General features: G+C 55.9%; 2 protein-coding genes across 2 annotated transcripts in view; both read right to left on the bottom strand.

The window, feature by feature from the left end:
• Positions 1–3,231: 3,231 nt before the first annotated feature.
• Positions 3,232–11,421, bottom strand: Slc35e1 (solute carrier family 35 member E1). The gene is made up of 6 exons (XM_048342713.1): positions 10,963–11,421; positions 10,590–10,660; positions 8,066–8,203; positions 7,102–7,227; positions 5,163–5,408; positions 3,232–4,605 (listed from the first exon to the last, which is right to left on the bottom strand). The coding sequence occupies exons 1-6, from the start codon at positions 11,381–11,383 to the stop codon at positions 4,396–4,398; spliced, it is 1,212 nt and encodes a 403-aa protein (XP_048198670.1). The 5' UTR covers positions 11,384–11,421; the 3' UTR covers positions 3,232–4,395.
• A 1,332-nt stretch (positions 11,422–12,753) lies between these two features.
• Med26 (mediator complex subunit 26) overlaps positions 12,754–22,932 on the bottom strand; it is a 39,313-nt gene continuing 29,134 nt past the window's right edge. The window contains exons 2-3 of the mRNA XM_048342710.1: positions 15,987–16,061; positions 12,754–15,698 (exon numbers count right to left, since the gene is read on the bottom strand). Of these exons, the coding sequence (XP_048198667.1) occupies positions 14,037–15,698; positions 15,987–16,061 (1,737 nt within the window). The 3' untranslated portion in view covers positions 12,754–14,036. The remainder of the gene's footprint in view (positions 15,699–15,986; positions 16,062–22,932) is intronic.

Genomic DNA, 22,932 nt, shown 5'->3' on the forward strand with positions numbered 1-22,932 from the left:
TCAGGTGGTAGAGCACCAGCTGTGAGTGAAAGCTAAGCAAGAGCATGAGGCCTTAGTTCAAGCCCAGCACTGGTAGAAAAATAAAAGGATGGAATTCTTTGGGGGAGATACTGTTTCACTTGTGGAAACCAGTTTTTTTAATTTGTGTTTTGGTGCTGGTTCTGGGCTTGAACTCAGGGCCTGGGCACTGTCCCTAAGCTAATGGGAGGGACTGGGAATACGGCCTAGTGGTAAAGTGCTCGCCTCATATACGTGAAGCCCTGGGTCTGATTCTTCAGCACCACGTATATAGAAAAAGCCAGAAATGGCACTGTGGCTCAAGTGGTAGAGTGCTAGCCTTGAGCAAAAAGAAGCAAAAAACAAAACAAACCCAACAAAATATGGGAGAAAAAAAGGGTCTTTGCTATGTATCCCAGCATGGCCTTGAACTCCTGGTCTTCCCATTCCTTGCTGAAGGCGGCTTTTACCTCTGCACACACAGGCAGCCTGCTGGGTGTGGCTTGTGGATCCAGCCAGGACCAAGCTCTGCTCTTAAGCTTGGCTGCCGATAGACACAAAACTCTGAGCTGAGGCAGGACCCCTGGCTGCTACATTTCAGGTGCTGTTCTGCCTGACCGTCCCAAAGTGGCAATTGCCCTGACACCAGTTTCCATGGTCCACTTAGGGTCTCCCACCAGGAGCTTCCAGCACCACCCTAAATGCTGTTCTGCCTAAGCACCTGTAGCAACTGATACAGCCCTTGTAACCCCCAAACCCTGGTAATCCTGGGGTGGGGGACTGTGTGCAGAGTGGGAACAAATTTTAGTTCTCCACGTTTGGCTTGGTTTCTATTTCTAGATCTGTTCACTGTTCCATGGCACCTTCATTTACAAAATCCAGGGGAGATGTGGCAGAGGCTGACACACAGTAAGTGTGCAAGGGTCGCATGTAGGATAGACATGCCAGGACAGGCTCTTTCTTTTTGGGAGGCAGTACAGTGGTATGGACTCAGCTTACTGCTTGCTGGTTGGGCCTCTACTGCCGTGCTATGCCTCGAGCCATTTTTTTTGCTGGTGATTTTTGAGATTCTTGCCATAAGTATGCCTGGGCCGGGACCTGCTTCCTTTTGGCTTCCCAGTATATCTGTGATGTCAGGTGTGTACTACTGTGCCCAGCCTCCCTATGTGAGATGAGGTCTCAAACTTTCTGGCATGGCCTGGACCTGTGATCTGGGTTTGGTGGTATGGATCGGCTGGATGGGCCACAGTGAGCTCCACTTCTGCTCTCAGCATAGGCACAAGGCAAGCTGTGAGCTTGTAGCTCAGCTTCCAAGTACCCAGCAGTGTTTTGTTACAGCAGCAGAAGGTGCAGCAAGGTGTTGGCGTGGATGGCAGGCAGGAAGCGCACAGCATGGGGGAAATCCGTCCACTGCCCTGTGGTGGTCTCCCAGTAACCATAATGGACAAGCCCCACCACAGGCTTCACCCCACGGGAAGCCCCCAAGTTGGCTGTGGTGCTTCCTGGAGATTGCCCTGTCTGCTGCATCTGTGGAGTCACAAGATGTGTGGTTCGTGGATGGCACCCACATCAGTTTGCAAGTCCCTTCCTGTTTCCTCTGAGACTCCTGAACGCCTGTTTGTGGCATCTTCTATTTTCTCAAAGGTTCCCCTGTCCACCCCCGCCAGTCAAGGGGCTTGAACTCAGGACCTAGGCATTGTCCCAGGCTTCTTTTTGCTCAAGACTAGCACTCTACCACTTGAACCACAGCATCACTTCTGGCTTTTCCTGTGTATGTGGTGCTGAGGAATTGAATCCAGGGCTTCATGCATGCTAGGCAAGTAATCTACCATTAGGCCACATTCCCAGCCCTCTCAAAAGTTCTTTTCCAAGAAAGTGTATAGACCTGCTGGGCCCGGGACGTGGGATGCAGTGTTCTGGGCTGCGGTGGTGGTGTATATGGCTTGCTCTGGAGAGCAAAAGCAAGCAGACAGCTCACCCTGTCATGGCACATGGGGTATCTGGGCCTTGGGGTCCTCATGGCTGTCACCCAGCAGAGTACATGAGGACACCATACCCCTGGTGGCCTGACCACTTAAGAACCCGGGTGCTGCAGGATGCCCTCCATTCTGTTCTTTGTCCCCAGTCCCAACACCCTGATGGGAGTACAGGCTAGAGAACCCCGGGTCCCTGGACCTGCCTGGGCTTTATTTTTGGTCAGCCATGGAGCTTGAACTCAGGGCCGGGCGCAGTCCCTGAGCTCTTCAGCTCAAGGCTAGTTGCTCCACCACTTTGAGCCACAGCGCCACTTCTGGTTTCTGGTGGTTAATTGGAGAGAAGAATCTCAGCTGGCTTTGAACTGCGATCCTCAGATCTCAGCCTCCTGAGTAGCTAGGATTACAGGAGTGAGCCACTGGTACCCAGGCCTAAAAAAAAAAAAAAAAGAAAAGCTGAGTATGGTGGTACATAAAAACTGCCTTCCCAGTTGTGTTTGAAGCAAATAGGATTATAGGCCAGCCTGGGCAAAAACACAACTCATTTAAAAAACAACCAAAGCAAAAAGGGCTGGAAGTGTGGTTTGAGTGGTAGAGTGCCTGCCAAGCAAGCATTAAGTTTTGAGTTCAAATTCTGGCACTGCCGGGCACCGATGACTCATGTAGCTACTAAGGAGGCTGAGATATGAGGATAGCAGTTCAAAGCCAGCTTGGGTAGGAAAGTCCACAAGACTCTATCTCCGCTTAACCACCAGAAAACGAAGTACTGCTCAAGTGGTAGAGCGCTAGCCTTGAGCTGAAGAGCTCAAGGACAGTGCCTCGGCCCAGAGTGGAAGCCCCATTATCGACAAAAAAAAAAAAAAAAAAAAAAAATTCTGGCACTAACAAAAGCAAACCAAAATGTCAGATGGGGTGGTACGCAGCCTAGGCCTCTTCCCCTGGCACTGTTGGATGATACTAGTTGCAGTCCCCTTTATTACACTACCAAGGAGGTGCCTGGTATAGCTGTCTCTGCCACCCCGTGCCACCATTCTCCTATACCCCATACAGTGCCAAAACCACTGGGAAGCTGGAGTTAACCACTGGCGCTGCTGTGTCCCGCATACCACTCCTGCCTCACCAGGCCAAGGTTGTGCATCACTGTCTCTAGTATAGTGCTTTCGAACCTCAGTTTCCCCCATGGGAGGCTTGGGGAAGGGGGAATGCTCTGAGGGCACAGGTTTGGTCATGCTAGTGGCAGTGCACATGCATGCTATAATTGTACAGAATTAAATATTCCATTTATTAATTTATAAACAATAAGAAAACCAAAGCAGTCATCTCCCCTCACCAATAGATCTTGAATTGGAAAAGGAAAACACAATATACAGATTCCATCAACACTCATTTCATGAAAGCCATGCTGGTGGTAATGCGTCCTGGAGTTCATTAGTAACTTGTGGCCATGCACACCATGGCCCCACACCCATGTCTTCCTGCCAGACCTGAACCAGCAGCAACACAGATGGTTACCCCGGCAGAGTGGACACCTGGGCAGCCAAGAAAACCAGTGGACAAAAGCAAACTCCTAAAATACAAGATTCCACTTCCCTACGCAAAGTGCCCCACCCATGGCAGGAGTAAGGCATGAATCACTTCCCAGGAGAGGCCCTATAGCTGGCCCTAGCTCAACCAGGGCCCTAAAGACGGACACAGTGAATGCCAACTCTGTGGGGTGCTCACCTCTCTCATTAACCAGGCCATGATTCTCACCCTACTGCCAGGCGGGCATGCCACAGCCACGGCTTTACAGGTCTCCATGGGAATGGCCACCTGTGCTGTTTTTCACCATTTACATACAAACACCTGTCTGATCCATAAGCCAGTCCTGTGGCCCAAGGGGCCAAGGCCTAAAGACACTCAACTACAAAAATGCAAGACTCTGGCCACACCAGGCTCTTCCCATGGACCAGCTTCAGGGTCACCAGAGGTGACCATGGCTTCAACACTGACAGCAGCCCCCATGCCTCCACTTGGTTCAGGGGGACAGGGGCAGGGTGGGGTGCTCCTGCCCTGGGTTCCTGGTCAGGTGCAAACTGTCTTACTTGACACTGCTATGGGCACCACCTGGGCCAGCCCAAGGCGTGTCTCAGCCTGGCATCCCCAAGACGCCCCCTCCTCACCCTGTACCCCCAGAATGCCACCTCCTGTTGGTTCCCAGCTCTGCAGCCACAGTGACCCCACTTCTCCAGACTGGTTCCTGAATGTCCAGCAGAAAGTCACTGGATAATCTGGCAGAGTGTGTGGGGCGCTGACTGCACAGGTCCAGCCCTGCTCTTGCTGCTTGGGGCTGCCAGTTGTCCGTGGTACATGTGGTCTGGTTTGGCCGCCCACGTGAGGCCCTGTGGCAGTCAGTCACGCACATCCGCCAGCCCTACTTGGGGCTCTACACGTCATAGCGGTTGAGCGTGTAGGAGCTCCCATGGCTCTGGCGGCCGTACTGGAAGTGGTCAGTCAGGATGTTGCTGCGGCTGTACTGGTAGCTGCCGTGTGCGGGGAAGACGGCGCCATTGTGCGGCCTCTCCAGCAGGCCCAGGTCGGCCCCTGACACTGGGAGGAGATGCTTCCGCGCCTGCTGGTTGGCATCATACTTGGTCTGCACAGACAAGAGAGTTCACAAATCAAAGCTAGTTGGGATCTGGGCACAGTGGCTCATGCTTGTAGTCCCAGTTTCTGGGGAATGGGGGTTCAAGGCCAACCTGGGAAAGAAGTTAGTGAGATTCCCCATGTCAGTGAACCAAGTGTGGAGGTATGTGCCTATAATCCCAGCACTTGGGAGGATGACTGGTCAGAGGCCAGTCCTGGACAAAAACATGAGACTCCATGCAAGCAGTCATCAATGCAAAAAAAGGGGAGGCATGGCTCAAGTGGTAGGGAGCCTGCCTGGCAGGCACAAATTCCTGGGTTCACATCTACTACCACCACAGCCAACTGGCTTGACCTGGGTGAGGTTTGGCACCAACTACAACAGAGGGTTAGAAGACAAGTGCTCCTCTGCCAGCCTTCCATGGACTCAACTGGAGACTACACATAGCTGTGGAGGGAGGGGAGATCCCAGCTGAGCCTTGGCCTCAGCTGGCACGTGGCAAGGGTCACCTCTGCAGGACAGGGCTGCCCCTCCCCCTGCTGCTATGCCCTGCCCCCACCCCTCACCTTATTGTACAGGAAGACTCCAAGGATGGCTGTCATCATGCCCAGGACATTGGTGCTGGTGACCGGGTTGCGCAGCATGATGAGGGACACAGTGATGACCAGGATGCGCTTGGTGGCGTTGGCCACAGAATAGCTCAGGGGGCTGACGAGGCTGAGGATGCTGAAGGCGATGACGTTCTGGGCCAGGTTACAGAAGCCGCTCACGGCCAGGAGCAGGAGCATCCACGGCCACTGTGACACATAGGTCTGTGGGACAGAAGGCAAAGACAGCTGTCAGCTGGGCCCTGGCCTGTGCGTCCTGTGACGTGAGGTGCTTTCTGTGTGTGGCCGCTGGCCCTCAGGACACTGCATAGCCCAGGAACCACCACTGTTCTAGCCACCAGTGAATGTACTATGCCTGCACAGGAAGAGCCAGGAGCTCTGGTGTTGGCAGAGGAAGGGCTGCTTATGGGATAGATGCATTCTGTAGTTGGAAGCTTCTAGAAATGTGACCTTGAGCTTTTAAAGAACCCAGTCACAAGAATGCAGTTGTGTCTTTCCTGTTATTTTTTGGCAGTACTAGGGATTGAACCCAGGGCTTCACTTGTGCCAGCCCAGCCTGCTACCGCCTGACTGCCCCAGCCCCTTTGCAGGGTTGTATGGTAAAGTTCACCTAGTATACAAGAAGCAGAGCCAGGTGGGAAGAGGGGAAGGCCAGGGTCCATCAACCTCCAGTGATCCCACTTCCTCCCTTTAAGCCTCACCCACCAGCACCACAGTGGTGAGCAAGGACTTGATGTCCTATCTCCAGCAGGAGCCATAGGAACAGCATCAATAGGGAGCAAGGTAACAGGCTAAATCCCTTCCTCTTAGCACATCTGCTGTATAAAATGCCTCTTTAGCAGGGCATGGTAGTACATGCTTATAGTCCCAGCTACTGAGAGCAGAAGGATCACTTTTACCCAGGAGCTCAAGGCCAGCCGGGTTAACATCGCAAGGTCCATTAAGTGGGGGCAGGGGGAATGTTAAAATAGGATCTAAACAAGATGATCAGGCTAAGAAAGACACCTATGCCAGCATGCTGTGGGCCCAAAGCTTATGGCCTGAATGTAGTAGCCACTGGGAGCCAGGATACAGGCCACTGGGGAAGGAAGGCCAAGCATACTCACACCCTGGCTGTGGAAGCATCACAAGAGCCCTGCACTCCAGGGCCAGCTGGCAGGTACACTGGTTTGGTGTGGCCAGAGGATAGGCTTGGTGCTTGCCGTGGGACCTTTAAGAGGTGGAGGCTCATGGAACCTCCTTATCCCATTAGAGCTGCAGGGCCTGGCAGGGGCGGGGCCAGTACAGTGGGGCCTGATGGGAGGAAGTGAGGTCATTGGATGCCACCCTAAGTGGACAGGGTGCATTTGCCCAATGCCCTCACCATTCCATACTGTGTAGGGCATCACAGCTCACAGTGCATGGCTGGGACCACTGGAACCGAGGCAAAGAAATCTCCCCACTTCTGAGTGGATCTGTCCAAGTGAGGGAGCTGAGGGGCACAGCCTTGTTCTTGTCCCTGTTCTATGCTGTGTGAACCAGTCAAACCCCTTCTTTTTTATTTTTTTTATTTTTTGGCCAGTCCTGGGCCTTGGACTCAGGGCCTGAGCACTGTCCCTGGCTTCTTCCCGCTCAAGGCTAGCACTCTGCCACTTGAGCCACAGCGCCGCTTCTGGCCATTTTCTGTATATGTGGTGCTGGGGAATCGAACCTAGGGCCTCGTGTATCCGAGGCAGGCACTCTTGCCACTAGGCTATATCCCCAGCCCCAAACCCCTTCTTTATGATACCTGCTCGCCTCAAGTGCTTCGCTACAGCCACAGAAAATGGGCTAATAGATGCCAAAAGAATGGACATGGAATCATAGCCGCCTGGGAAAGCCCTCCCCTGTGGGTAGCGCCCCGGAGCTGGCCACTTACCAGGTCACTGCTGACCAGGAAAGCTGAGAGGTCCACCAGAACCCATGTGGGGATCATGAAGAACACGGCGTGGCAGCCCAGGATGTTCAGGAGCCGGAGGTGGTGGATCCGCGAATCTCTCAAGACCTGGAGGGAGAGAGCAGCTGCTGTGGCCTCAAAACAGTGACCTTGATGGCCACACCTGCTTGTGCATTTACCAGGTGCAGAGGAGTGAGGAAACAAAAACACAGGGACCAGCAGCGTTGGGGGTGGGGGGGAGGATGCTGGCGTAGGCACTGTGAGCTCACGTGTTGCCGACATGGCCATGGCTTTGCTGATCATCAGCCAAGATGGAGTAAAAGCTGCAAACACAGGATGAGAACTGGAGACGCTGAGGAGCAGGTAACAAGCAGCACACCTGGCAGCAGGTGCCAGACACACTGCAAGTGCAGCGACGCTGACCTCCCACTGCCACGCGGGAAGCTGCTGTCCTTAACACTGAAGCTCCAGGACACAGGCAGTGGTGAAAGACCATCTCCAGGGACCTTGCCTGTAACACTACCATCTGCCACAGCACACCGTGGACCCAAAATGTCTCATTTGCCTTGTCTCTCTTCTCTGCATGTTCATGACTCAGGTGTGTTTTTGTGTGTGTGTGTGTGTGTGTGTGCCACTCCTGGGGCTTGAATTCAAGTCCTAGGTGCTGTCCCTGAGCGTTTTTGCTCAAGGATGGTACTCTACCACTTGAACCACAGCTCCACTTCGGGCCTTTTGCTGGTTCACTGAAGAGTCTCATGGACTTTCCTGCCCTGCTGGCTTTCGACCATGATCCTCAGATCTCAGCCTCCTGAGTTGGTGGGATTACAGGCGTGGCTCTGTGTCCACTTTAGAACAGAAAAACCACTTGGGAAAGCTGAGCGCACATGGGGAGCAGTGGGAGAGGCCAGGTGTCATACACTTTCCCCCGTAGGGGCGGAGTCATTACCTTCTTGGAGAAGATGTTCTGCAGAGAGAAGCACAGCGTGGCAGCTAGGGCGCTGACCAGCCCCCACGTGTCAAAGGACAGCTCGGTGACTGTGGCCAGCAGGACGCCGCTGATGATGGGGATGAGGGACAGGTACACCTGCGGGAGGACAGGCCTGTTGTTGCCCTCCCATTCCTCATTGTGCATCCTGTGGACAGCCAACCCCAGGCTGATCCTCACCCAACACATGGCCATGTTGTTGGTCCCTCCCTATAGCCTCTCCTCTGCCAGCGTCTCACTCCCTTGGCTGGGGCAAACTCTCCTTAGGTCCCCCACGGCTCTGTCCTCTCAGCATCCTGTGCTGTCCGGAGTCCCCAACCCAGTGTGGTCCTCCCACTCTACCCAGTGAGCCATCTGCTCGCCTTCACACAGGCCCCACCCTTGCAGAACACAGCAGGCCTTACAGCTGCTGACAATGGGAATGACAAGCACTAATGGGAGAATTTTTAGTGCTTTAAAGGGCTACCAGGTTCCATAGACCGTGTGGAGCTGTTCTGGCTCTTAGTTCATCTCATCCCAGAACTATAAAAATCTTCCTTAAAACAAGGTAGAGGCTAAGTGTAGCAGTGTGCACCTGTAATCCCGGCCCTCCGGAAGCTGAGACGGGGGGAATCAAGAATTTCCAGTGCCTAGCATGCATGTAACCCTGGGTTTGATTCCTCAGCACCACATAAGCAGACAAAGTCGGAAGTGGTGCTGTGGCTTAAGTGGTAGAGTGTTAGCCTTGAGCAAAAGAAGCTCCGGGACAGTGCCCAGGCCCTGAATTCAAGCCCAGGACTGGCAAAAAACAAAAAAAAAACCAAAACAAAAACAAAAAAAAAACCTGCCAGTGAGCAGGGGCTACAAAGTGAACCCTTGTGTCAGAAAAAACAAAGACAAGCTAGAGGTGTGACTCAGCAGTAGAGGGCCTGCCTGGCAAGGGCAAGGTTCTACATTCAGTCCTCAATGCCACTTGACAGACTCAGTCCTGAGATGCACACCTTTCAGATAAGCTACCTGGGAGGTGGAGCTCAAGGGTTTTTTTCTTCACTGTACTTTTTTTGTCTTTTCTTTTTGGTAATGGGACTCGAACCCAGGACATTGCGCTTGCTAGGCAAGCACTTTGCCACTGAGCTACATCCCAGCCTGGTTTTGAGGCCAGCCTGAGCAGTTAGTGAAACTCTCAATCCTTGGTACCCAAGTGCACACCTCTTCCATGTGCACGCCTCTTATCCTGGCTATGTGAGAAGTTACAGGTAGAAGGAGCATGGTCTATACTGGTATGGGCAAAAACACAAGACCCTATTTAAAAAAGCAAAACAAAAAAAACCCAAACACTAAAGCTAAAAGAGCTGTGGAGGCGGCTTAAACAGTAGAGGGCCTGTCTAGCAAGCACAAGGCAGAGTTCAAACTGCAGTACTACAAAAGCAAAAAAACAAAAAAAACCCACACAACTAAACTGAAAACATATGGCAGAGATTTTAGGGTAAGGTGGTGATGTCCCTGGGAGGACAGAGCACAGGCTGTAGTTTGGGGGACCTGGGGTCCAGCCCCACCCCACCCCAGGGCCTGCTCACTTCTAGTCCCAGGTTCTCCTGGCTATCAGGAGTGAGTGGCCTTATCTAGCCCACTGGGTGGGGCCCTGAAAAGTTATCACAGCATCGATAGCCTGCTATCTCAGAGGACCAAGCCCAGGCTGGCCTCACAGTGTGCTGCCACATGGGCTCCTTGCCCAAGTCTGGTACAATGTCCAATGGAGTTCAGGAACCCGATAAACACCATGGGCTCTTGGGTGATGCACCTGTGCCTCTGTGTCACCTGTGACTGACCCCCCAGGAGACCAGTCACATCTGACGTCAGCCCTGGGGAGTGCTGTGCACATGTCCAGTCAGGCTGGAAGAAAGCATCCAGCCAGACACTGCCAACTTCCTACGGGCTCATCCAGGGCATTGCTGGTCCACTGTGAGTTAGATAAAGTGCCAGCTGTAGGAGTCCAGCAGCGCTATGTCCAGCACCGAAAAGACTCTAGTTGGGACAACAGGAGTTCCCAAAGTCCTAAGCCAGGCAGTGCCTTGGCTTGGCATCCTCGCCCATCCCTGGCTGGCGCCAGGAGCATCACTGCCTTCCTGTTGGACGTCTTTCCATTCCCAGATTGTCAGCGCCCGCTTTTCATGTCTAAGACGGCTGCTTTTGCCATCATCTGATCTCTGTCTAGCATCTCACTTTGGGATCTCCGCGTTCCGCCTCCCACCATTCTCTGTCCAAATTCCATCTATTTCCCCGTCACCTGCCAGCAGACCCAAAGAGGGGATATCCCGAATGCGGGGCGCAAGGCTGGGCCGCGGGGGCGTGCAGCGACCCTGAGCCCACCCCTTGTCCCGCGTCCGCAGGGCACTAGCAGTGGAAGGACCAGTGGGATCATCCTCGCTGACTTCCTTTTTTTTACAGGAAGCCCGGCTGCCCACGTCACCAGCCCTCCTGGCTCGAGGCCCCTGCCCGGGATTACCTTGGTGCTCTGCTTCTCCTTCATGATGACTCGTGACAGGAGGACCACCCAGATGGGCATGGTGGCCTTGACTGCAAAGAGAGGGAAGGGCACTCATTCCGGAGGCCGTCGAAGGGAAGTCCCAGGCTCAACCCGGAGCCGATTCGGCCTCCGGGGAACCCGACCAGTCCGTTTCTCCTCGCCTCCACCCTCCTCAGCTTCCCGATCCTTGCTCTGCCCCTTTCCTGCCTGGGGATCCAGCGAGGGTCCTTCTCCCACTCGTGGCCTTGGCGGCCTCTGCCCCCACTGTCCATCCAGGCTGCCAGCACGCCCCGGGACAGCGCACTCCTAACCCGGCTGCGCGGCCGGACCCCGGCCTGGCCCCCGCACCTACCAGTGTGAGCGTAGGACACCGGCACCTTCCAGATGCTGACGTGCGCCGACACCGAAGCGAAGTACTTGCCAAAGGCGAGCGGCAGCACGTAGCGCGGGTAGAAGCGCGGCGGTAGCAGCGGGCCAGCCGCCGGGTGCGGGCCGGCGGGGCCCGAGACAGGCGGCGCAGGGGGCACGCGCCAGGCGCGCAGCAGCGGGGGAAGCCCGGCGCACAGCGCCAGGATGTGGCACAGCGACACGGTCACCGGGAACGGGAAGGCGCTCAGGATCACCTTGTTCACCACGTTGCCGCCCGCGCTCAGCGCGTACCACAGCAGGCACAGAGCGGCCACCCGCGCGCCCTCTCGCGCCCCGCCTCCCGCCGCGCCCGGGCCGCCCGCGCCCGCGCCGGGGCCCGCCGCCGCCGCCACCGCCGCCGCCATCCTACCCGAGCGGCCGCTCCTTCCCGCCCGCCCGACGCCGGACGGGGACGGGGCCGCACGGAGGCGGGCGCGCCGGCCAGCGCCGCTCCTCATTGGCTGCCGCTGCTGCGTGTCACCGCCGCGCGCCGGCCGACGCGCCAGCCACCACGTCTCGTACGTGGTCCCCGCCCGCCCGGGGCGCGCTTCCGGCAGGGCGGGGGGCGGTCCCGGAAGCTGAATCAGAGGACCAGGACCGGGGGCCGGTTGGACGTGTGCGTCGGTCCGTGGTTCGTTCTCGCGCCGGGGCCGGCCAGGGTGTGGGTGTCAGCTGGGGGTCGCTCCCTAGCCGGACCCACCCCAGATGGGCGCGGGGGGCGACGACATGCGGATGCCTAGTGCACGCGGGAACGCAGGTCGGGCTGTATGCCGGCAGGGCCTGCGCGGAGCCCCCGAGCACTCTCCGGGAACCGCGGCAGCCCACGGCATCGCCGCCCCGAGCTCGGAGCCCCACAGAGTAGATCTCGCCGCCCACGTCGCCGCCGCATCCGTTCCCGCCGGTTTGGGCGGGGACCCGGCCGGGAGGCGGCGCCGGGATCTTTGAGGCCCAGGCCAGCCGGGACGGATCAGTCTGGGCCCGGAGAAGCACACACGTTCCTACTACACGACAGACTAAAATTGTTTCCAAAACCTGCGTGCTTTTCAAAAGTTGAAATAAAGCACCCCACGTGTTCTCCAAACGCATCTTAGCTATCCTGTCTCCGGCAGTGGGCGTACCCTGGGGCTGTGAACCCCACAGGTTCTGATCTCACCTCTGCACCTCGGTCCACCGCGCACTCCAGTACAGACTGCCCTACATACCTGTCTGGGGTTTGAATTACTGTTTAATTCAGCTCTCAAGACTGAGGGCAGGACTCTGCGCCTCCAAAGGGAACTTGCACCTAGGAATGAAGATTGGCCCAAACCCACCACTGGAAACAGGACAACCTATGTGGGAAAGTAGGGGATGGGGGAGATTGTGGGGGGGAGGGGCACTCGGGGAGTATTGGTTTGCCCTGTGCTTTAAAAGCTGCCTCTCTGGGGCACAAGGGTAACTTTTCCTCATTTATGAAATGAAGTAGATATGGACAAGATGAGTATCTTGGGAATGAAAAGTTAGAAGGGCCCTTGAGCCATAGCTCAGGTCTCAGGAAGAGCTATACAGCTATTATACTTGGATCTAGGGAGAGTTATTTTTTAAAACAACCAGCACCAACTAGGTAGTGAGGTGGCCACAGCCTGGGGTTCAGGTTGTGCTGCCAGACTCGTGCTTCAGAACGTAAGTGGGGGCAAGAGCTGGAGAGGGAAGGCTACATAACTGGAGGAACAGTCCTGACTTGGGCCTGTGGAACTGAATGAGTGAAGTGGGTGGAGGTCCTACAAAGATGGCCAACCAGCAGCTTGGCTGCTGTGCCCTGCCTCCACAACCTCTGGATGCTGGGCCAGGGTCTTTGTGGCCAATTTGAGTCCAGAAACAGGCTGAGTTTGGCTGCGTGGGTCTCTGCGTGAGTCTAAATGAGAAATGACTCATATCTGAGCTGGTTTGTGCAAATGTTTTTTTTTTTATTATTTCCACATTTATATCACAAGGTGTCCACTTACTGGACCAAATAGCAAAGTTGCTTCCTTCTGCGTCTAGAGAACACAGAAGTCTAGTACTGTACATTCACTAAGGCTCCTTGTTTTTGCAAATCGCATTTATGACAGATAACCATAAGGCAAACGAATCTAAAGGAATGGTTCTGAGTGTTTCCAGCGTACAGACACATCTCCCTCACCCAGGAGAACAGCTCACACACAGTAGCACCCGCGCTTACTTTGTGGTAGGGGAAAGGGGTTCTAGAAAGCTGAAATTTTCTAAAAGTGCAGGAAGAGTAAAGGAGAGGAGAAAAGGAAAGGAGAGAGAAAAGGAAAGGAGAAGGAAAGTTATCTGGCTGGTGGTCAGATGGAGGAAGGGATGAAAAGAAACTTGAAAACTGAAACTTCTGCAGCATGTAAGAACTGGGTTTGAACTGAAATCAGATACAAGTGGGCAGATCCACCCATGGAGTGTGAGTGGGGCTGGTGGCCAATTGGCCTGCCCACCCAATGCCCATGGCTCACCATGGCCAAGAAGCTTCCAGCAAATGACAGAAAGAAAACACTGGCTCAACAGTGGCTGGGTGGGGGTGAGAAGAGGCTGAGGTGCGGCCCACTGTCGGCCTGATGAGAACAGAAAATGCAGAGATGAGATGCGTGCGTCTGTTGTCTGTCGCTGTGTAAAGGGAACCTCTCCCTGGGCTGTCTGTGCCTGCCCGCCCACCTGCCACAGGGGGGCCCAGCACTCAGGTGTGGAAAGTGCCCACACCCTGCAGGGGGTGTAGGGGGTCTGATGCTTTTATAGCTGGTTTGCTATAGAGTTCTGAACTCCCTTGCCGTCGGTCCGCCCTTCCTTCTGCGCCGTCGTCCTTCCTTTGCAGTTTTGTTAGTAACCTGGTAGCAGCATTTCACAAAAGAAGGAGGATTGGAGGGAAGAGACTGCACGCCTCCCACTGGGCCCACCTCCCCAGGCTGGTGAGGAGCGGAAGACGCTGGGCCCGGCCACCCGCTGCCCCGGTTCCAGCCAGGCGGGAATGCACTTTGTGGACGCCTCAACCCGTCAGTCCAAGCAGACATAAGGCAGAACGTTCAAGCGCCCATCGTCACCGTGCGGGTCAAGCGGTATGCACTGCGTCCAGTCATACCAGTTACCCTGTGTGTCCTGACACCCATTCACCCCCGGCCACTGGCCGGCCTGGATTCTGTCCAGATCGTCCTGCGTGATCTCCCGGGTGAGTCCTGGGAGGTGGCTGGGTGGCTCGAGCGGTAGCAGCACGTGTGGCTGCTGGGCCCCGCGCCGGCTGCTCTCCTCCTGTCTCAGGTACTCGGCCATGAAGTGGTGTGCGCCTGGAGTCTGCGCACCTGATGAGGACAGCAGGCTGCTCTGTCGGCTCAGGTACGATTGGATGATCTCGCTGCGCGACAGCTCCTTCCAGTTTGTCTGCTCGAAGGGGCTCTGCAGGCTGGCCTTGACCTCCAGCTTGTCCTGCTCTGTCCTGGCCGGCGGCTCTGCCTGCACGGGGCTGTCTACCCGCACTGGCTCTTTCTGGGTCAGAGGTTTGATCTGTCTTGTCATGGGGTCAAAGGTGAGCTTCCGCTCTTTTAACCGCACAGGCTTCACACCTGCCTCAGCCACCTGCCCGTCCAAGTTCACTGTGTAGTCCCGAGACCGGTACCTCTTTTTCTTTTTGCTGTCCGAACCCCCTGAAGAGGCAGCATCGCTGTCCGCCTTGGAGGAGTCTGGGGAGAAGCCAGCCCGGGCGAGGAGGGGCTCATTGGGAAGCAGCCCAGCTTTGCAGCCCGGCCCTGCAAGCCGCAAGTGGCCCTCGGACTGCTCCAGCCAGCACCCCGGGCTCTCAGTGCTGGGCAGCAGCTCCAGCCGCCGTACAGGGGGTGTGGACGGCTGGGCCTGTGGCAGGGGCGAGGGCACCTGCGTGGCATCGAGGGACTGGGGCCGCGGAGAAGGGCTGGGCACTGAGCCCTTGGGGGCACACGGGCTCCGCTGCCCGGCAAAGGAGCCCTCGTGTCGTGAGTTCCGGGGGCTGAAGGAGCAGCGAGGCGGCCCCCGGGGGTGGGGTGGGCCAGGGGTCTCATCCACCCTGTCCAGCTGTTGCAGCACCAAAGCCTTTGTTTGCAAGCAAGGCCCCAGGGGCTTGCCCGGGCCAGGGGAGGTGGGGTGCGGCCGCACTGCATTGATGGGGATCTTGACACTGTGCTTGTCATTCTCACTAGGCTCCAGGCGACCACCCTCGGGACCTGGATGCCTGCTGCTGTCCAGGGGGCTGGGCAAGCTTTCTGGACTCCCGCTGAGGCCGTTGGTGGGGAGGGGGGATGAGTTGGGGACCTGGGGTTCGTGACTAGCTTTGGCAACCTTGGGAGGTGGTCCAGGGTGGCCCAGGTCGCGCTGGTCCCCACGACGCTTGCGGCTGCCTAGCCTGTCCAGACGCTGCCCAGGCAGCCTCTGGATGTCATTCCGCTTCTTCAGGTCATGGATGCTCTTGGGTGCACCAGCCATTCCCACCTCGGGCCGGCAGTTATGTGTGCCCCCATTGGCTGAGCCGGGGACCCCTGGCAGTCCCCGCAGTGCTGCCTCATTCTGGTGTGCATGCACAGGCTCAATGAGCTTCTGCCAGCTCCGCAGCAGCCTCTTGGCGCGCTTGGCGAGCTCCTCATTCTGGGTCTTCTTGCGGACGTCGTTGATGAGCTTCCCCAGCCGCGTCTCCTGCAATTAGAGCCAGTGACATGCTCAGCGCCAAGCCACGGGGGCCACTGTCCAGATGTATGGCCTGTGCTCAGGCCTCGCCAGCCCCACCCCACTGTCTCAGAAGCCCTGGCTAAAGCCCCTGGTGTCGAGAAGCTTGGCACAGCGAAGGGCTGTTTGCTGAGTGAGAACATTTCATCACAAAGTCGATAGAGGACAGAGTCATGACACAAAGCCTCCCCCCATCTCGTGCGCACCCCACTCCTCGGTCCTCTGGAAAGCAGGGGAGGATCTGGGCAAGAGACTCACCTCTAGTGCCTCTTTGGTAATGGGGTACCTCTCCAGGCTGGAGATGACTTCCAACACCGTCACCATGTTCCGGATCTGTTGAACAAAAGCCACAAGTCAGCTGTCACCCTCTTCCCCGTACAACCGGACCTCTAGGGCCAGCCTACTCTGCCCCCATCCCAGAGCTTTTCTGCTCCCCAGGGCCAGCCTGGCGCTGCCTCCCTCCCAGCCCACCCATCAGGCCCGGCTGGTGGACAGGCAGAAAACAGAAGATGGCCTCCTTGTGGGAGGGACGGAAAGACAAATGTATAACATGCTTCACAGGAAAGAAAGAACACTCTACAAACCAGCCAACCTGGCCTCCTCAACCAGATCTTTCCAGAGCTCATCTGAAGATACCACACACTCGGCAAAAAAGTCACAAGCTGCAAGCCAGGGAGAAGACAGCAATACCATACAGAGCTCTGGAACAGGTTGTGCCAGCACCAGCTCTGCTCTCCTGTAACTGGCAGAGTGCAAGCTACAAACAAAGGCAGGCAGCAGCATGGTAGGTTACGATGGAAAAGCATCTGCACAAGTGCCATGTCCTGTACCTGTCCTGTGCACTGTGGACCACATGCAGCCAGGCATGAGGACAGGCCACCTGCCTAGGGCCTTGCGGAATAGTGACTATGCACACCCCAGAGTGCCCTCACACCACTCCTGAATGCGGTCACCAAGTGCACCCAGCCCTAAGTGCACAGGTTATGGTGCCACAGCTTGTAGAAGGAACATGGGAGAATCTCTGCAAACCCGACACACATACTCCATCTCTGATCCCACAGCGGCGTGCGAGTGACTTTCACCTGTGGGGATATGGCTGCCAGGAGACACAGCCCCTTCAGGAGGCTCTGGGGAGAGGCTGTTCCCATTCCTCATGGTCCTCGTGGCCACAGGATCCCTGGGCCAGGGGCTCTCCTCCATCTTCAGAGCCAGCACTAGGCCAAGTCCTGACCCAACCCTCCCTGCAAGGGTTTCCCCCCCCCCCCCAAGTAAGCAGAATGCTCAGGGCAGCCCCAATGGCAGCAGGGCCCTTGCCAGGGGCCAATCCACTTACTGGCATACCCCAGGCTCACCTGGAGACGGCCTGATTAGAAGAAGGTCTGAATGGGTGGGGATGGGCCCTGTGCTTACCTCTGGCTGTGTGGATGGCAAGGAGGCCAGTCCTGAAGGACAGCAAGGCCACTGCTCCCTAGACCTGGGCTCAGGCACTGGTGGGACACAGGGCATGCCATGTGGCCTCGGGTCCACCAGTGACCTCACCCTGGTATATTTAGAGTCCTGGGTCTCCGCATGCTCTGAAGCAGCAGTCCTCCAGAAGAATGGCCTGCCTGGCCAGCCTGGCAGTACAGTATGTCCTTGGTCCCAGGGCAGACACCACTGCTCCCAGACATGAGACAGAACATCTGGGCAAGCTAAGGGCCTGGCACCCCAGAAATCACTGATGAACTAAAAGACCAGCCAGAGAGTTTCATACAACTGCATGGGGATCCAGCCTGCAGGCTTGCGTGTCCATGGCTTCCCAGCCAATCCCTTCAGCCACCAAAAGGCCTTGCGCTACCCAACTAGGATCCTCCTGCCATCTCTCTTCAGTCCCCAGCTTGCCCTGCAGGACGAGCCCCTGCCCTGCCCTGCCCCAGATCTTGAGGGCTACAAGGACAAGAGCTGAGCACAGTGGGTCCACACAGGCTGAGGGAACCAGAGGAAGGCCCCAAGCAATGCAGAAGGGGGGTCCTGCACCCCTTCCTCCAGCAAGAAAGCACAGAAGAGAACAAAGAGGCATGGTTTCCTTGATATATGACTGTTAGGGAGGGAGGAGGACAATAGAGACAAGGTCTGCAAGACAACAAACTTCCTTTCAAATGGTATTTCCACATGTTTGGGTCAGCAACTTTACACTATGTATCTAAAACCAAACAACTACTAAACATAAAAAGATTTAGAATAAACCTATCAGTGGATCACAATAGCTCAACAGCTATGTACACATGATCATATAAGATGAGGATAAACAAAAACAACTCCAAGAGAAGGACACAGGAGGATTCTACTGTTGACGTTATCTTTAAAGTTCTAGGTGAATTTCCTGTGATGTGGTTACTGTATATGATTTTGGTACACTGGATATTGTATATATGCCTACCTGATCTAGGGAAGGGAAAGAAAAAGGAGGGTGTAAGATATCACAAGAAATGTATTCACTGCCTTATCATCTAACTGTACCCCCTTTGCACAACACCTTGTCAATAAAATTTAATTTAAAAAAAGCACAGAAATGTGGCAGTGGCACAGAGCTTCCCAAGAACAGTAGCACCACTGGCACTGGCCTCCCCAGAAGTAGGTCCCCAGGCCTGCTTTGTCACTCAGAGCCAGCCAGCCTAGAGAGGGCTGTGGGATCACACTTGGATGCCCAGCGCCGCCCCTCGGGGCAGGAGCTAGAGTGCCTACAGGCAAGGCAGTGTGCCAAAAGTGAGGCTTCTCACAGCAGCCAGGAAAGGCAGATCATGGGGGCATACTCGGCACGGGGGGGGGGGGGTGGTGGGTGGTGGTGGTCTGAAACTGCATGCGGCCCAATCTTTCTGCCCAAGCCACAGGTGGAAGGCTCCCACACTGCGAGCCAAAATAAAACCTCCTCCCTGCAGGCTGATGGTGCCTGGAGTTTTGTCACAGGAATGGCAAGCTGACTAACAACCCAAGGGTTCCCTGGGCCATACTCTTGGGTGGGGCTACATGCTTGTGCTACACATGAGAACCAAGGGTTCACAGAAAGTTCCCTAGAAGGCTGGCACCTCAGCCTGGCTACTAAGACTGTCGGAGAAGTGATGAGCTGGGAGAAGATGGTGCCCTCGGAAGCAGGTGGAAGCCACCCAGTCACAAATGAAGGCAAGGGAGGAGCAGCACCCAGTGGCACTTGCTCCCAAGGCTCCAGGCTCTAGAGCACCCTATCCGGGAAGACTGAGGGGTGGGGGTGCCTTGTAAGCCCCAGGAGGAGCCCTGCATAGGGAAGGGCGGGCTGGTGACAGCAGGCCCCTGGGATGCCCTGGGGAAGCAATTGCCCTGGGCCTCCCCAGAGCACAGAAGACATCACAACTGCACAGACCCGCCTCCAGCAGGGTTCAAGCAAAGCATGTGGGCAGTACCAGCAGCCACAAAGCACAGGCCACGCGGGCCGTGCCACTCTGGCTCACACACTCCACAACTGCCCTGTGGGGATTTCCAGCCACAGCCTGAAACAAGGAAGTGAGATACCATGTTTAGGAGTTTGGAGTCCCTTTTCTCCACAGCTGAGGTACCCCATCCCCTGACTCCCTGGAGGTAGAGGTGAGCACCTGCCGCTGGCTGAGTCCCCTCCTCCCACCTTCCGTCCCTCAGCCTCCTTCCCAGGTGAGAAACGGTGGGGATCAGGAGAGAGGGCCCAGCAAACCACACTGCTTCCCACTAGCCTGGCATGGGCTCTGCCCACCTGGCGCTTTGTTCGGTGGAATCAGGGTGCACCTAGCTATGCTGGCACTATTAGTATTCTTCCAAATCAGCCACAGTGAGGAAATGCCTGGCATTCATAGGCCCCCAGAGGTGTTCCTGCCTTTTTCTAAAGGTGCCTTCAACCCTGAACCAAGGAGGCCCTGGCCCCCACCACAGCCCATGCCCAGTGGTTCCCCATACCCATGGTTGTGGTGATGGTACTGAAGCCAGCTCCTCACCAAACCAGCCCTGGAGTGGCCCCCACCAAGCATGTCCCCTCAGTACTGACAGTCCTGTAACACCCCCACCTCCTGGCCTGGCCACCACAGCCCTGGACGCTGCTGGCCCTGAAACACAGCCACGAAGTTCAAAGCAGGTAAGGTCAGCTGCCCAAGATGAGGCTATAGTAGCTCAATTTAATTAAATTTATGTATGCAATGTGTTCCAATGAATCCCCTCATCCATCTCCCCATTTCTAATAGGACCAGGTCTATTTTCATATACACTGACAATCTCTTTGGTTAGCCTGGCCCCCTCTTGCTAGCAAGCCCCCCAAAAGAGCCTGTTCCTCTTTCTCCTTCGCCCACCAACCACCATCAGCCAGGTTTTCACTGTGGTTCCCTTTCCTAAGTGCTTGTTTAAGCTTGTGGGTTAGTCTCACGTAAAACCCCAGCAGAGCGAATACTCTTTTTATTCCTTCCCCAGCACTGGGGTTGGAACTGGAGGCCTAGCACTTGCTAGCAGACAGGTGCTCTATCACGTGAGCCACATCCTGGCCTTTTGCCTTTAGCTATTTTAAGCCCCATAAGGCTTGGACACAAAGCACACACCCGGACACCAGCTTCATATTGGTTAGGACAGGATCTTGTAGTGCTGGTCTCTTCACTGTTCCTTCCTCAGTAGTAAGGAGTTAACAGACAGCATGGGGAATTGAATTCAGGGCCTTGTATTTGCTAGGCAGGTGCTCTGCCATTAAGCCCCACCTCTGGCCCTTATTTTTTGCACTAGTTATTTTGAAATAGAATCTCCCTTCCTGTTCATGTTGTCTGGGCATGCTCCTGGGTTCAAATCCTATTTCAGGCTTCCCCTGGTAGCTGGGGTGACAGGCGTGCACCACCATGGCCGCTTTTTTCTGCTTAGATTGAGTCTCACCAACTTTCCTGCCTAGGCTGGCCTGGAACCACAATCCTCCCATTCTCAGCCTCCCCAGCGGTTAGGATTGCACATGTGAGCCACTAATGCTGGGCTTTTTTTTTTTTTTTTTTTTTTTTTTTAAAGGCAGAATGGTCTAGACAAGAATTTACCAAAACCGCTGAGCTCAAAAGACTCTGAAAGTGTTCATTAGCAAGCGGGCTGTCCTTCCAAATGAAAGCATGCCATAGATGGCACCAGAAGCTGGCAGTCTGTGCACTCACCTCCCCCCCCATGGTGCTGAGCATGCCCTCCTGGCCCAGCCATGTCTGTCGAGGCAGCGGGGTGAATGGTACAGGAGCTTGGCCACTGCTGGTTTGTGATTTGGGTCCAGCCATACCACTTTCAGCCAGAGTGAGCATGTGCGTTCCCAGGCCACCACCATCTGTTCCAGGCCATGCCTGTGGCAAGTCTGTACAAGAGGAGGCTCTGGCCAGAGCCCCAGGCTGTTCTCCACGCTCTGGTTGTCTGACCTTGCCCACCCTACCCCACCACCCCATATCTGGCAGGAGCCAGGAAAACCTGCCTGGGTCACATGCCCTGTGGCGCTCTCTGCTCAAACATACCAGCTCTGTCACACCAAAGCCAACTTCCTTCTCCCACCAGGACTCGGGGGGGGGGGGGGGCTTCGACGCCACAGGGACCCACATCCACAGCCTACAGTACTTCCCCCTATAGGTGGGGTGGCTTGCCACTGTCCATGTGGGCTTGCAGTCCTGTACTCAGGCCTTACAACAGCCCACAGAGCACCAGCAGGAGGACAGCCAGGGCTGTGCTCTGCTCCCATCAGCTCTGCCCACAGCTGCATGCCCGTGCAGGTAGTGGAGGGCGGGAGGTCACAGATCCCGCAGCACAGCCCTCCCCCACTTCCCGTATCAAACCATTTCTCTGCTCTTGCCTTCTGACTCAGTTCCACAGGACTTCCAGCTCATGTCACTTGGCCCTTTCTCAACACACATGAGTTTTTCAAATGCCTGTGTAAATTGGCCCGTTGCTACACTGAGCTGGAAGAGATGGGAACTAGGCAGAACTTTCTATTTCTGCTCTCTCGGCTCACGGCAGGTCCTGGTGACCGTGGCTGAGGACAGCAGGCTGGGTGGGGCCCCTCCCAGCCTCTCTTCTAGGAAGAGCCAGGGATGATGCCAGCTCCAGAAGACTGGAAATGATCCAATGCCCAGGGAAGGGACACAGCACCCATCTACACAGACTGTGGGATGCAGATCTCGGAAAAGAATAAGCCCGCTTTCCAGGAACAGACAGAGTAGGCTGAGACGGTGAGCTACCACAGCAAGGCTTGCCCCCACATACTTGGGATGAGACTAGAGCAGTTGGGGGCAGAAAGGATAAGGACCATGGGGGCCCAAAGTACAGCTGGGGACTACTCTCTGTGGCCAGCGCTGGCACAAGCTAGACAGGAACTTGACTGAGCCCAGCGGCCCCTCAGCGAGCCTGGGAGAACCAGGGACTGGTGTGTGGAGGACATGGAGGGTGCAGAGGGCTGGCAGGTCAGGGGCTGTGATCCATCTACTTGGCCTCAGGAGGACATGGCAGGGCCCTGTAGGCAGCTGCAGCAGCTGGTGGGCTTTGTAAAGAAAGGGCTGCAGCTCACAGAGAGGGCAGTGGGGTCCTGTGGAGAAAAAGTTCTCTGTGGCCAGCCACCAATCCTTTCTGTGCAGACTGCAGGCAGCACTACACCCCTTCAGCTCTGGGGACAGCAGGAATGATGGCTAGACAGAAGAGAAGCCACAAGGAGGCCCCTCAGCCTTCTGGCTGGCTGCTGGAAAGAGACTGATGTGACCATACCCACTTAGAAGTCAGGGTGCCTTGGTGGTAGGTAGTAACAGAGGTCTGAGTGTGTTCTGAGCCCAGGGTAGGGGTAGGAAGGGCAGCGCTGGGCAACAAGGAGCTCCAGTGCTTGCTTTACAGGATAGAGCCTGGGTCTCCAAGAGACCCCAGAACCCAGTCCCACAGGTCAGTACATGGTTAGGTACAATGCCCAGTTGGCTGTGGCCAGCAGCCATGGAGGCCAGTGTGAACTTAAGAAGGGATGGCCCAGGGCAGAAAGTACCCCAATGGCTTGGAGCACACTGAACAGCAATTCCCTTGGGGCTGGGGAGCCACTCTCCTGCCAAGGGCCATTCCAAGTATTTATAGCATCATTCACACACCATATGCGATCACCAGTACAGGTGGGTGACCAGGCTAACTGCAGGAAGCACACTTATATGTGAAGGCTGGGCCTTCCCACAGGACATGGGTGAACGTGTCAACATTG

The sequence above is a fragment of the Perognathus longimembris genome, chromosome 3 (genome assembly GCF_023159225.1).
Source record: "Perognathus longimembris pacificus isolate PPM17 chromosome 3, ASM2315922v1, whole genome shotgun sequence".
NCBI lineage: Eukaryota > Metazoa > Chordata > Mammalia > Rodentia > Heteromyidae > Perognathus > Perognathus longimembris.